General features: G+C 37.9%; 1 protein-coding gene across 1 annotated transcript; it reads left to right on the forward strand.

The window, feature by feature from the left end:
- Positions 1 to 648: 648 nt before the first annotated feature.
- Positions 649 to 13,946, forward strand: zgc:63972 (protein CutA homolog). The gene is made up of 6 exons (XM_066660852.1): positions 649 to 939; positions 4,441 to 4,589; positions 6,035 to 6,094; positions 9,267 to 9,312; positions 9,443 to 9,492; positions 11,173 to 13,946. Exons 1-6 carry the CDS (start codon positions 835 to 837, stop codon positions 11,273 to 11,275), a joined length of 513 nt encoding a protein of 170 aa, XP_066516949.1. The 5' UTR covers positions 649 to 834; the 3' UTR covers positions 11,276 to 13,946.
- The last annotated feature ends 104 nt before the right edge of the window (positions 13,947 to 14,050 follow it).

Genomic DNA, 14,050 nt, shown 5'->3' on the forward strand with positions numbered 1-14,050 from the left:
TGGCGCCCCCTCCAGGGTGAAAAGAAAGTGTCCCTCCTGCTCTAGATTCACTGAATGGCCATGCCATTACTTGGATGATTGAAAGAAACAAAAAAAAATTGACCATTTCCTAAATATTACTGGAGATATGTAAACTAAAAACTGTGCTGCTGAGATGTGTGATACACTTTTGTATGATCTGCTAATAGACCCATAGTGTTGATATACATCTTTAGCACTAGTGTCTGTTATAAAAACTCACTATTATATATTCACAAAGTGTACAGAGTTTTATCTAAACCACTTCTAAAGCATTTTAATAAATTGTCTTGGGGGAAAAGCTTCTAAAATTGTAATGTTCAGCAAAAGGACTGAGTTATTGGGGGTTTAATCTTGAAAGTGGGCCTTTTAAAATAATGTTTATCCTCCCACCCCTAATATTTAAAACAAGACCTAATTTAGTAATAAATGTGAATGTATCAGGGCTATCTTTGTTGTTATTTGATTTTGTATCTTACATACAGAGCATTTGGACTGAGTTTGGGATTTGAGGACGGTTTAAAATCCCTCTGCAGAAGCGACACGGTAAAGAGCAGCACTTAAGTTTATTATTGAAATCCTCTTAGAAGTATTCGCTTCTGATTGGTCCAGCAGCGTCCAGTCAGCGTCACACTGCTGACCTCGGCCACTCAAAAAAATAACCCCACTGTCAGACTGGACGGTGCAGGGAGAAGCCTGTGGAGTGCGCACACAACATGGTACAGTAGCAGAATGACGGTGAGCAGGTTAACGGAGCGAGTGTCGGTGTCATGCGAGCGTTAGAGTTGTTCCTTCTCTCCACTGAGAGTTGAGAATATGACGGTCGTTGAAGGAAACAAACCAGAGAGGGGGCATATGTGGAGCCGCAAAGACACAATGGCACAATCCTTACTCAAATCGCGGGTTTTGCTCATTTTGGGGGTAAGTTTTTCCTAAAAACTAAACAGTTAAACTTGTTTTCTAGTTCGAAATGTGGACTGGTCGTGTTCCACCTTAAAAGTGGCAGCGGGCGACACGGTCTAAGTGCTGTACCTTTTTAAGGTGGACAGGGACAATTCGTAAATTCGACCAGAAAGCAAAGTTCCGGCTTGTAGTTGAATTTAAAGGTAACAAAATCCACAAACTTGGACCGATAGGGGCACATTTTCTGACAGAAACCGATATTCAAAATATTTCGTTTAAAAATACCTCAGTAATGCGCCCATTCAACTCCTGAAAGTGCAGTTTTGGCTTGGTGTAAGCTCAGAGAAGTCTGAACGTGAATAATTTGACTTAAAATCACTTTATACTAGAAACTAACGTCATATAAACATCCACTGACCTTCTCTTTTGATATTTTAAGCCCTTTATAGTCTATAATACCTGCTGCTGTGTTTTAGCAAAAGTGGGTGTTAAGTAATATGTCTAATATAAATTACATCTAATACTTAATTAAATTAGTGAAATAATATATTTTTTTCAGTAATTTTTGTGTTATGTTTAATTATATATTACTGGTGTTCTGCTTTGGGAATGAATCCTATCACAAACATAATCTTAGCATTTTATTTTACACCAAATTTATCTCAAAAGAAATGTAGAGCCTAAGACTCTTCAGTTCCTGTGCTCTTAATTGTGGGATGTCCTAAGTATGTAGATAGTTACTGGGTTTTTAAGTAGTGTACTGAGCGGCTGCTTTTATACTCCTTCCCAAGGTGACTTTGGAAAGTCATTCCTGCTTGTTTTTCTTTTTTACTCAAGATCTGTGCACTGCTCTACACTCTGTTTCTCAGACAAACAGATTAACATAACTCAGATGTTGTTTTACTGGGCCTAGTAAAGACAGTAAATCAATTTAAAAATGATTTTTGATGTCATTTTAACAATGGTTTCTACATGTCCTTATGTTTCTGTTGGGTTATGAGTGTCTTGACTTTCTCAGTAAGGTAAGTAGCCCTCCCAGACTACAACAAACTTTAGGCCACCGCTGCCCCTTTAGAGAAGTGGAATGGGACGAAAGGTTTGCTCTACTGATCCATGGGACTCCGACAGGAAAAATGGGTTTGGGGGACTAAAGAAAAATGACATTTCTCCTCTCTCAACATCTATGGCTGAAGTGCCTGGGAATAAGGAAATTAACCACCCGAATTTCTGTGTGTGTGGGTGTGTGTACATATGTGTTTCTACCACCCCTGATAATTGGAGTGTGTGTTTGTTCACTGCCCCTTACCCTTATAAGTAGTGTGAGAAAGCATTCACTGCAGTGGATGGGTTGATCAGAGTCCACACTTTGTTGTGGTGCTGTGAACTGACAATAAAACCATGTAGAACCCTCTTAGGGTTTTCATGATATTTTTGGTATTTAATTATTATTTAGATTACTTAACAAATTTAGACAGTCGTGTTTAAGAGCCCCCTTCCATGTTTGGTACATTTGCAACAACCTTTTAACTAGCACAGTTGACTGGTTAAATTAAATGCATTTACCTGGTGTAACATCTTATAGCTGTGCAAGGGAAATTACTTGCTGACAGTTATTTACAATCAGATTCAGAAGAAATAACTCCTCAACATCTAATCCCCTCATACATAATTACTTCACATGTATATCTGGAATTTTAGCCTAAATCTGGACAAAGTGTAACTAACTATAATTGAACAATGGTAGTATAAAATTAGAGCACATAATATACCAACAAATGATCTAAATACCCTTTGACATCTATGATTTAATGATTATTTATACATTGTTAATATACCAACTTATTTTACATTTGTGGTGCAGTGGGTAGTGTTGCTTTCACACAGCGCCCGGCTCCTGGGGTTGTGGGTTCAAACTCTACCTCAGGGTTTTCTCAGGATGCTTAATTTTCCCCCTGTAGTCCAAAAAACACATGTTGTATGGTTAATTGGCTGTGCATAAATGTGTCCATCACAGGAACTGGCGCTCAGTCCAGGGTATGTGCCTTGAGCCCCAATGATTTTGGGTAAGTTTTGACCTACTGTGACTCTGAACAGGATAAAGAAGTTTCAGAAAGTTAATGAAGCCTAGGGTCTCATACAATTTCACCCATTTCTGTAATGGTTAAATCATTCTTACAGAAGATGATTCTGTCAGTGCATTGTTGTCTGCAGAAAAATGAATTTCAGTTCCAGGGAATACAACAAATAGTTGGCCACAGTTTTGTGGAATAGTGCATTCTTTATAAGTTGAAATTGCAGAAGGCTAGTCAATGGTTGTTTATTGATTTAACAAATGGGCCCTGGGGCATACCAGGAACTAAGAAGCAGTTGTCAAGAACTGTGTTGCTTAGAAAACAATGAGGTTTTGTTCTCAGCCCCATTCTCCATTTCAGTTCTGCCCCTATAGTAAGAATGTGGTCGCTTATTTCCACAATGGCTAAAAGATTGTTGTTTAAAAGTTATTTTTTCGCTGTGTGCAGGATTGAAAGCTGCTGCCATGTGTTTGAATATTGAGTTTCCTGAACAAGTTACTTCCAGAGTAAGGTTAAAAAAAAAAAAAAAAGAATTAAAATGTAAGCTGCAGTGTCTGCCTCTCACAGGAAATCTGTGACCCACTTGACCAAACATCACATGCGTATAAAAAACCACACTCAAACCACACATGTACTTTTTTCCATTCACCCTGGAGGACATAGTGTATTTTTTCCTTCTTTATAGGTGAAGAAGGCACAGAAAGTTAATTAAAATCAACTTTTAGAATTTCTGATCTATATACAGCTAGACCTGTATCAATTATATTGATTTTTCTATTAAGTCTGTCATATGTAAACACAGTTTCAGCTGTGTTTCAGGAAACAAAGTCAATCCCACCAGCCTGTTTCAACACTTCAAGTACAGTCATATCAGCAAATTTGAAAAGTGCATGGCTGAAAAAAATAACGCTGACAAGCTCCCAGCAACATTAGAAAATATATCCCAGCTTTAATATTTTAGTGTATTTACTGTAGAGTCTTTGTCATTGAACTAGGGGAGTGCAAAATAAAATCATAATAATCCTTTTTTAATCATAGTTGAGGTATAAAATATTTAATTCATCATGATATTGATTTATGGTCGTATTGCCCAGCACTAGAAGCTTTCTTAGCTAACTTAAGTTTGAAATGGTCCAATCTGAGTTTATGGAATTAATTATTGTAGAATAAACCAGGCAATGTATCTAACGTTCTCAGAGTGAATGGTAATGTCTTGTTCATTATTAATGGTGTATAATTTGAAACATATGAAAATGAAATGGGTCTGATTATTTGTTTAAATTGAGGGCAAGATATCACTCAAGACAATAGCCAATCAGGGCACAGCCCTTTCCTTTTTAGTATCAATAATGTGAAATAACATGGCCACGGCATCAGTCAACAGGAAATACCGACCTCTGACTGTGTGTTATCGTATTACACATCTGTTTTGTTCGTTCTGTTTCAGACTGTGTTCCTGACCATAACACTGTTCCCAGTGGTGCGGATGTTGGCGCTTCAGCTGTACAGTGCCATGAGTGGGAGTTACATAGCCGGACACCACTCTGTTTTGCTCATCAACTGTCCTACTGAGCAGGTGGCTAAAGATATTGGCAGGTACACTAACACATACACAACAAAATAAAAGATTTAGGAACACAGTGAGGTTCAAAGAGTGGATAGAGTTGCTTAGTAACGACATACAAGTAACAATTTGGACACTTCTGGTTAAATAAAGTTGTCATTATTTGTAACTGAAAAAGCCAGCACTTTAGTGTGTCCAATATGGTTGGTTTTGTGGAACAGGTAGAAGGAAATATGCTTCCACTAAATTTCAGCCAATTCTGGAAGCAGAACATAGGAAAACATAGTCAGTCTTCAAACTGAAGTTGCAAAGAGGCTTGTGTCTACCAAAAGACAACTCAAAATCTCCAGTGAACTATTTTTAGTATTAAAAGCTGAAGATTTGCTTCTTCAGGAAGCTAAAGGCCCAGTGTCAGTCAGGTTAGGGCAGCATGTAAATGAAGTGTGTGTGTGTGTGTGTGTGTGTGTGTGTGTGTGTTTGTTTCTAAATGAGAACACTGGGTGCCTTTGACTCAAAATGTACTTGTGTGCCAGTACACTTGAAGAATTTAGAGTACACTTTGTCAGGATGGCTGCTACTTATGACTTTTTAGTCACTTTTTATGACTAAAAGAATAGCTTAAAAAAAACAGGATCATAACAAAGCAACAGATGTGGCTCAATATAATAGTAGCCAACTCATAAAGTCTGTCACACAACAGCCATTCAATGCTAGAGCTCAGAGGCTAGTAGAGTAGAGGCTGAGTTTCAGTGCACTGCCTGTAGAATACTAAGTATTTAATTTTGTTTTACCAGTGCCAAGATGGTAGAGAATTCCTGATCACCTTTCCGACCCAGAATTCTGCTCTAAGTTCTCATATATTGATTTAATACCATGTAACAATACCTTATATCACCCACTGTCCATTTTATCAGCTCCACTGACCATACAGGAGCTTTTTTTTTTAAAGTTACAGACTGTAGTCCCCCTGTTTCTTGGCATACTTTCCTATGGTAGTGTGTGTTGTGCTGGTATGAGTGGGTCAGACACAGCAGTGCTGCTTGAGTTCTTAAAGCTCTCAGCATGACTGCTGGACTGAGCAAGTCCACCAACCAAAAATGTCTCTGACTTCACATCTACGAGGTGGACCAATGACATAGGGGTGTCTAAAAGTCTATAATAAGTTTGTGTGTATAGATATAGATATAGATATACACAAACATGATATTGAGGTTTTAGACCACACACCGTGTATATACACATTAAACACTCACTCACTGAATTAGGAATGCGTGTGTGTGTATGAATATATATATATATATATATATATATATATATATATATATATATATATATATATATATATATATATATATATAAAATGACACACACAGTGGAACACGTCATTGTGTTTTACCACAACCAAACACCATATATTCCTTTCACTCACATTCTCTCTCACTCTCTTTCTCTCTCTCTCTCTCGCTCTCTCTCTCAGGCACCTCATGGAAAAAAGGATGGCTGCATGTGTGAATATTCTTCCCCGCACTTCCACCATGTGAGAACATTAAGCTTTTATATACAAACCTTCATACAGTTGTACTATCAGTTAGTCACTACAAAGATAGAGGAGACAAAGTTAAATGGACTGGCATTTATGTTAAGGGATGTGTCCTCAAGGCCAGCCTTGCAGTAGGAAGCTTGTTAAGTATTAACAAGTGAGTTGGTGTTAACCTTTGAAACTAAAGCTCAAACATCATGACTTTCAGACACTGGCACGATTGTCTGCTGCAGTTTATTACTTTATCACATGGAAACTCATGAAAGTCCTCATCATTTTTATGAACTAATTCACAGTGGATGAGTTGCTCAGGTGTATCAGGTGTAATACTCTGGGTGTTTTTGGCGTTTGTACAATATTTAACGAACACTGGCTCTAACCTGTATATGTAGACTATAGCTAAAATGTGTTTAATTATCAGCATACACAGGCTGTGTTCTGTGATATGTAGGTTGTAACAAAACTCTTTGGGCTATAGTCACTATATGAAGGCTATAATAGCCACACATAAGCTATATCCAGTGTATGTGAAATAAACCTGTATTTGTAGGTACTGTTTATGTGTGGCAACACTGTAAAAGTGCATGTCCTTTGAGCCCTCAGATGGCATGGCTTGACAAACTGTCATTCTACTGTGACAAATATAGCCACATGGACTTGGGAGCACTTTGGAAATCCCTCATCACATGGCACAGTCCAAAGTACTGATGAAAAAGAAATATTGGATATTGTAAAATAATAATAAAAAAAAAATCCACTGATTGGAACGAAACGGATATGACATTGGTAAAAAATATTATAGAATGCATAGTTAAACCATTTACACATTTCTGCAATCTGTCCTTTAAAACATTTCCAAATAAAATGAAAAGTCATTCCTGTCTTTAAAAGTGAAGACTATTATAGACCTGTTTCTTTGCTATGACAATTCTCAAAAATCTTAGAAAAATATACATTATTGAGTGACCAACGGTATGGATTCAGAGAAAATATGTCCACTTCGATGGCTGTGATGCAACAGGTTGAAGAGATATCTACTGCAATAGACAATAAGGAATATACTGTGGGTGTGTTTATAGACTTAAAAAAAGCTTTTGATAAAATTGTTCATGACCTATTAATGAAAAAACTGGAGAGATATGGTATTAGAGGAGTAGCATATTCATGGCTCAAGAGTTATCTTTGTGACAGATATCAATGTGTACAAATAAATAACATAAAATCAAAACTTCTGAAGGTCACTTGTGGGATCCCACAAGGTTCAGTGATAGGACCTAAATTAGTTCTGTTTTATATAAATGATATCTGTAAGGTGTCTAATTTGTTAAAGGTTGTTTTATTTGCTGATGACAGAAATGTATATTGCTCTGGAAAAAGATTGGAACAGCTTCTGAAGGCAGTGGAAAGGGAATCGGAGGTATTAAAGAAATGGTTTGATATTAACAAGTTATCACTGAATTTAAATAAAGCTAAGTTTATAATATTCAGAACTAGACAAATCAAGAATGAAGTTAAACTTATGATCAATAACGTGGAAATAGAAAGAGTATATGAAAACAAATTTCTGGGTGTGATAATTGATCATAAATTAGGTTGTAAACCACATATAAATTATTTGAAAACTAAAATCTTTAACATAATTGCAGTATTATATCAAATTAAAAATGTTCTGAATGAGAAATGACTTTATATACTGCACTGTTTTTTCATAGTTCCGTACATGGCCCACTGTGTGGAGGTATGGGGAAACACATATAAAACCAGTTATCATGCTACAAAAGAAAACTATAAGAATTGTAAATTGAAGGATTATTATGAACCAACCAACAAACTATTTATTAAATTACAGGCTTTAAAATTCAGTGATCTAGTTAACTTTAATATTGCACAAATAATGTACAAAGCACAATACAATTTACTTCCCAACTGTGTTCAGAAGTTGTTTGAGGGGAACAGGTATGTTTACAAAAACAATTATAAAAAATAGATGTATATACATTAAGGGGTTAATTTGTGGAGTAGTTTTGATAAGGAACTAAAAAATGTGTAGCTTGTAAAAAAATGTTAACCAAGGAATGATTATTGTTAAATAAATAATGAAATATATATATATATATATATATATATATATAATTTTTAATGTTTTCTTCCTGTGGTGGTTTTGTATCGTCTAAATACAGAAGTAAAAGGAATGTTAATTAGCTAAGTACAGGATGTCCTCGGGTTACATCAGTCCCGAGTTACGATGTTTCGTGGTTACGACATCTCTCTTAAGTGGTTTTGCGTCGTAAACGTCGTAATGCGAACTTCGTGTTTGGTGTGCGCGGCGGAAGAATACACGATTACGGGGCTCGGGAACGAGGAGGATAGGTGTTAGGATAGGATAAGTGCTTACAGTATGTTATTTACGTACAGTATTTACGTATGTTCTGACTTACACCGAAAATCGGTTTACGATGCAACGTAGGAACGGATCAACGTCGTAAGTCGAGGACCCCCTGTACAAAGGGTAGGCACAATAAGCTAATGCTTCAGCCTATACCTTTTCGGTTTGTAATGGTTTTGTTTTGACTGTCATGTCTATTAATTTAATATTTGTTACCATTTATTTATTTATTTTATACTGTATCCATTTTGAAAACCAAAATAAACACTAACAAACTAAAGCTACATTAGTTTTCAGCTTTTTCATAAAAAATGGATGTTGTGTTTTTGTGTGAAAAAGATGAAGGTACCATCCTTACAGTTCTCAGCGATAGGTGCTGAAGCCAACATCTCTACTGGTGCTGGGGGTGCGTGGGTGACTAGCATGTGATTAGTTACCATTGATGTGGTGGTGAACGTTTGCTGCCTTCAAAACAGTGTCTTTTCCTTCAAGAAAATGCCAGGCCTCATTCTGCACATGCTACAACATCATGGCCTCATAGACACAGTGTGTGTGTGCGTGGCTGATGTGTCTGGAATCCAGATCCGTCGCCTATGGTGCATCATAAAGAGGAGAATCAAGCAGCAGTGACCGTGGACTGTTGAGCAGCTGAAGTCTTGTTAAATTAACCTTCAAGAGAATTAACAAACCAGATTATTGTTTTTTTACTACTTTTTATAAAATGTTCCAACTTTTCTGCACATGGCATTTGTATAATAACGATGTACTGTTTGTGTTTATTAGGTATTACTGGAAAGGAGAAATTCAAGATGCTTCAGAAATATTGCTGGTATATGGACTTTTATATTTTCATTAAAAAAAATCTAAATTCAGTTTAAAAAGCAAAGTAATATAAATCTGATGAAATGTATAATGTAGAATATAGAAAGGTATAATTAATACATGTGTATCTGTCCTAGCTGGTGAGGACTAGAACGTCTTTGATTTGGAAAATCATTGAATCTGTAACGTGAGTATATTTAGCCTCCTTCCAGGTTTGTGTTTAAAGGGCCTATATCTACCTACATATCTCTATGTGATGTTATGAACCTAAAATCCAGCTTTATCACTTAGAAATAAAGAGCCTTTACTGTTAATGTGCCTTTTTAAAATCGGTATATTTATGTGGCTTCTCCTCTGGTTGGCTCCCCTGTGTCATGTGGCAGTCAAAAAGCAGGTGGGGCTGGAGTGCTACTTTCATATTCAGCATGAATAAACAAAGCTCTGAAGTCTAGATAGGAGGATATCTTAATTACATTTTTCATGACATCACAAAAAGTAGACTCAAACTGTGCTTCCACAGTGTTCCTCATTGTTTCTACATTCATTATCCATTTCATCAGCTTCATCTACTGTAGAAGTGCACTTTTATGTCTGCACTTACAGACTGTAGTCTATCTGATGCTCTGCTTATTTTCACTCTGTTCTTTAATGGTCAGGGTTCCCAGAAGACCACCACTGAGCAGGTGTTATTTGAGTGGTAGCTCACTCAGAATTGCAGCGACGCTGACGTGTCACTGCTGTGTCAGATCTACACATAGCCACACACCACATGCTAGCACACCACCACCACATCAGTGGCATTTGCAGCGTTGAGAATAATTTACCCACTAAATAATACCTGCTCTGCACTGTACGGTAGACGTACATTATTGTCACAAAATGTACAACAGTGTTTAAAAGTCCAGTTGTGTTCCCTGAAGGTACATTATAGAACTGTATCAAATAAAAGTCCTGGAGATTAAATGGAGCGTATGAAATCAACATAATTTAAAACTCTACAATTATAATAGAATAAGGTACAATTATGTTCCCTAATTAAAGGTACTAAAACCCTTGAAGGAACTACCACAGAGAAATGTTCTGTCAGTGTGTGGTGGTGCTGATAATTGAAGAGCTTATGGAGAGCGCGGAATGGAGTCAATGTGGCCAGTCAACTGCCAAAGTACAGTGGAACCTCTACCTACGAACTTGATCTGTTCCGTGACCCAGTTCGTAAGTGGAAAAGTTTGTTTCTCGAGTCAATTTTCCCCATTTAAAATAATGGAAAAGCAATTAATGCGTTCCAGCCCCCACCCCGAAAGTCACCCTTTTTGAACTGATATATGTTAACAAAACTCTCAAATTAGTAAAAATACATATAGCATTACTAAAAATAAAAAAGAAATACAGTGGTAACAGTAATAAAAAGTGGTTACATATCTATCTTAAAGATGTGATGACTGGCTGGAGGAGTAACACAGGCGCTGGCTGTATGACGGGAGGTGGGAGGTGGGTGGAATAACGGAGAGTAGGCGGGTGAATGTGGGGAGACGAAGCGTAGATACGGCTTAACTTAGCACGAATTTCGATGTCTGCTATTTACACTAATGCTAAATTGCTAAAGCTACAATTTGCTAATCTTAAAAGCTCACTCAAGTCTGGGCGCGCTGGGAGACTCCTATTGGGGTCAGTGGCCATTTCCAGCCGCCGGCTCGGCTGAGGCTCGGGTTCGTTTCTAGAGTCATGGTTCGTTGGTGGAGGCAAAAAAATTCAAATGCCCGGTTCGTATCTTGGAAAGTTCGTTAGTAGAGGTTCCACTGTATGTATGTTTTAATGTTTAGACATTCATCCAAATATTGATAGTGATTGCGTACCTCTTGTCCTCTAGAGCTGTTCATCCATATGAAACTCCAGAAATCCTCAGTTTTCCAATTGAAGATGGAAGTCTAACCTATTTGAAGTGGATAGATGTTGCAGTCCCTGAATTATGATAAGTCCTTTTCAGCTGTCCAGTTGAAGCACACTCCTAATGGATGAAGAATGTTTCCGGTTCTGGATCTTACAGGTATTAAGGACCATACAGACAACACGGACAGAAAAGAAGATGGTTTCGTTCATTTGGAATCAACGAACAGACACACACATGAGAGGGTGGGTATGGCTAAGGACAGATTTAACAGAGCTCCCTGAGGAGTTTACTCTCCTTCGATCCTAGTTTTATATAAGATGAAAGGAAAAGTTGTGGACCAAAACAACTTTGAGAAAAATCTATTGGTACTTTTTACATTGAAGAAAAGTGTGTTTTTTTTATTTATTATTATTATTTTTTTTTTTTCAACAGACATGTAAACTTATTTATAGGGTTTTCTATGACAGAGTGGTGTAAGCGGTCATGTCACTCTGACACACCTACAGGGTCCTGGGGGTTGTAGGTTCATTGTCTCTCAGGGGGGTGTTCTTCCTGTGTCTGCATGGGTTTCCGCCAGGAGTTTTCCTCCCACAATCTAAAAACACAGTGTCCAATGGTGTGTGCGTGAGTGAATGATGGTGTGATACCCCGTGATGAACTGGTTCTGCTTTTGTGCTCAGAGGTTCTGGGTAAGGTCCAGACTGGGACCCTGAACAGGGTGAAGCAGTTACAGAAAATGAAGGAATTATTGAGTGTTTTCCATGACTTAAGGCATGATGAGTGAGGATTCAGAAAATGTTTAAAAGCAATAATAATAATAATAATATATAAACTAGGGGCGGCATGGTGGTGCAGCAGGTAGTGTCGCAGTCACACAGCTCCAGGGACCTGGAGGTTGTGGGTTCGATTCCCGCTCCGGGTGACTGTCTGTGAGGAGTTGGTGTGTTCTCCCCGTGTCCACGTGGGTTTCCTCTGGGTGCTCCGGTTTCCTCCCACAGTCCAAAAACACACGTTGGTAGGTGGATTGGCAACTCAAAAGTGTCCGTAGGTGTGAATGTGTGTGTGTCTGTGTTGGCCTGTGAAGGACTGGCGCCCCCTCCAGGGTCTATTCCCGCCTTGCGCTCAATGATTCCCTGATCTTGGGAATCAATGACCCTGAATTGGATAAGCGGTTACAGATAATGGATGGATGGATAATGAATGAATGAATATATAAACTAGAACCTACACAGCTGGGTCTTGGTATCCACTAGAGGCCCTGAAAAAAAAGCTGAATACAAATATATTTAAAATGAACAAATTTTAAATATGTTTATAAACATTAATACATTTCAAGACAACACATTAAGACTGAGCTGAATAAAAAGGTTATTGTGTATATTACATTAAATCACAAGTCTGCCTGAAGAAACTTGAGGTGACAGGACCCTACCCGGAATCACTGGGCATTTATTTCAGAAATGTGTTTGATTAAAATAAAATAAAAGCATATTTAAGAATATAATGCTGTGCATTGTAAAATAAATAAAAAAATGGACTTGATTTGAACAGTGTGAAAATAATGAGGGAACACAAGGACTCTAGAAATTGCCAAAAGTCTTATTTCGTCTGCATTTGTATTTGAGTGACCCACTGATGTGGGACGAAAGGCCTGGCTCGCAGTCTCCGATCTTATCCATCCCAAACGTGTTCTATCAAATTGAGGTCAGGGCTCAGTGCAGGCCAGTCAAGTTCTTCTACGCCAAACTCGCTCATCCATGTCTTTCTAGACCTTGCTTCATGCAGTGGTGCACAGTCATGTTGAAACAGGAAGATGCCATCCCCAAACTGTTCACACAAAGCTGGGATCATGAAATTGTCCAAAATCCCATGGTACTCTTTACACTTGGCACAGTGCAGTCAGAGAAGTGCTGTTCTCCTGGCTACCACCAAACCCAGGCTCGTCCATCAGATTGCCAGACTAACACGTCACTCTAGATAACACGTCTACACTGCTCTAGTGTCCAGAGGCAAAGTGCTTTACACCACTGCATCCAACGCTTTGCATTGTGCTTAGTGATGTAAGGCGCTGAAAGTTTTGTTACCTACCACTTTGTGGTCGAGTCGCTGTTGTTCCCAGTTGCTTTAATACCATTGACAGTTGACTGTGGAATATTTGGTTGCAAGAAAAAACTTCAGGACTAGACTTGTTTCACAGGTGGCATCCGATCACATTTGCCCTGCTGGAATTCACTGAGCTCCTGAGAGTGACCCATTCTATCACAAATGTTTGTGGAAGGCGCCTGTATATCTAAGTGCGTGGTTTCATACACCTGGAGCCAAGGAAGTGATTGAAATAAATGAGTGAGTGAATACTTTTAGCTATAGTGTAGACCCATTTGTGACTGTATCGCACACACAGCAGCTGAGGTCATGGCAAGGTCAGCCTAGACTGCTTATTTCCTCACAGCTGTTTCTAAAGAAACGGCTATTGACAGAATGTAGATTTATAACAGTACAGACTGATAACATGCAGATCATACAGGATCATTTGTAGGTGGTTATTCGAAGGTTGTAAAAACACTATTGTGTTTACAGTGATGCAATAAAAGACCAATAAAAACAAGCTTTGTATAAGTTTTAAAATGCTTAGACAGCTGTTCAGTATCTACAAGATACTACATAAACCCACTGTGAATAAGTCCCTTTAGTATTTGAAATGAGAGCACACTTTACATGTGTGGTACTTTGTATGTTATCAAATAAAATTTGTAAACCAAGCCCGTTTCATGGTTGGAAATGACTGGAGTGTGTCAATGACTTTATTTATACATTTATCAAAACACTGACAGTGGTGCTTGTCAGTTAAAGTAATATA

Source organism: Hoplias malabaricus, chromosome 2 (assembly GCF_029633855.1).
Source record: "Hoplias malabaricus isolate fHopMal1 chromosome 2, fHopMal1.hap1, whole genome shotgun sequence".
NCBI classification, from domain to species: domain Eukaryota; kingdom Metazoa; phylum Chordata; class Actinopteri; order Characiformes; family Erythrinidae; genus Hoplias; species Hoplias malabaricus.

Excerpts from the sequence above, each read along its gene's own strand:
- zgc:63972 (XM_066660852.1), top strand. The coding sequence starts at position 835 with ATGACGGTCGTTGAAGGAAACAAACCAGAGAGGGGGCATATGTGGAGC. Across the intron at positions 940-4,440 it reads GGGTTTTGCTCATTTTGGGG|ACTGTGTTCCTGACCATAAC; the intron begins GTAAGTTTTTCC and ends GTTCTGTTTCAG. Across the intron at positions 9,313-9,442 it reads ATGCTTCAGAAATATTGCTG|CTGGTGAGGACTAGAACGTC; the intron begins GTATATGGACTT and ends TATCTGTCCTAG.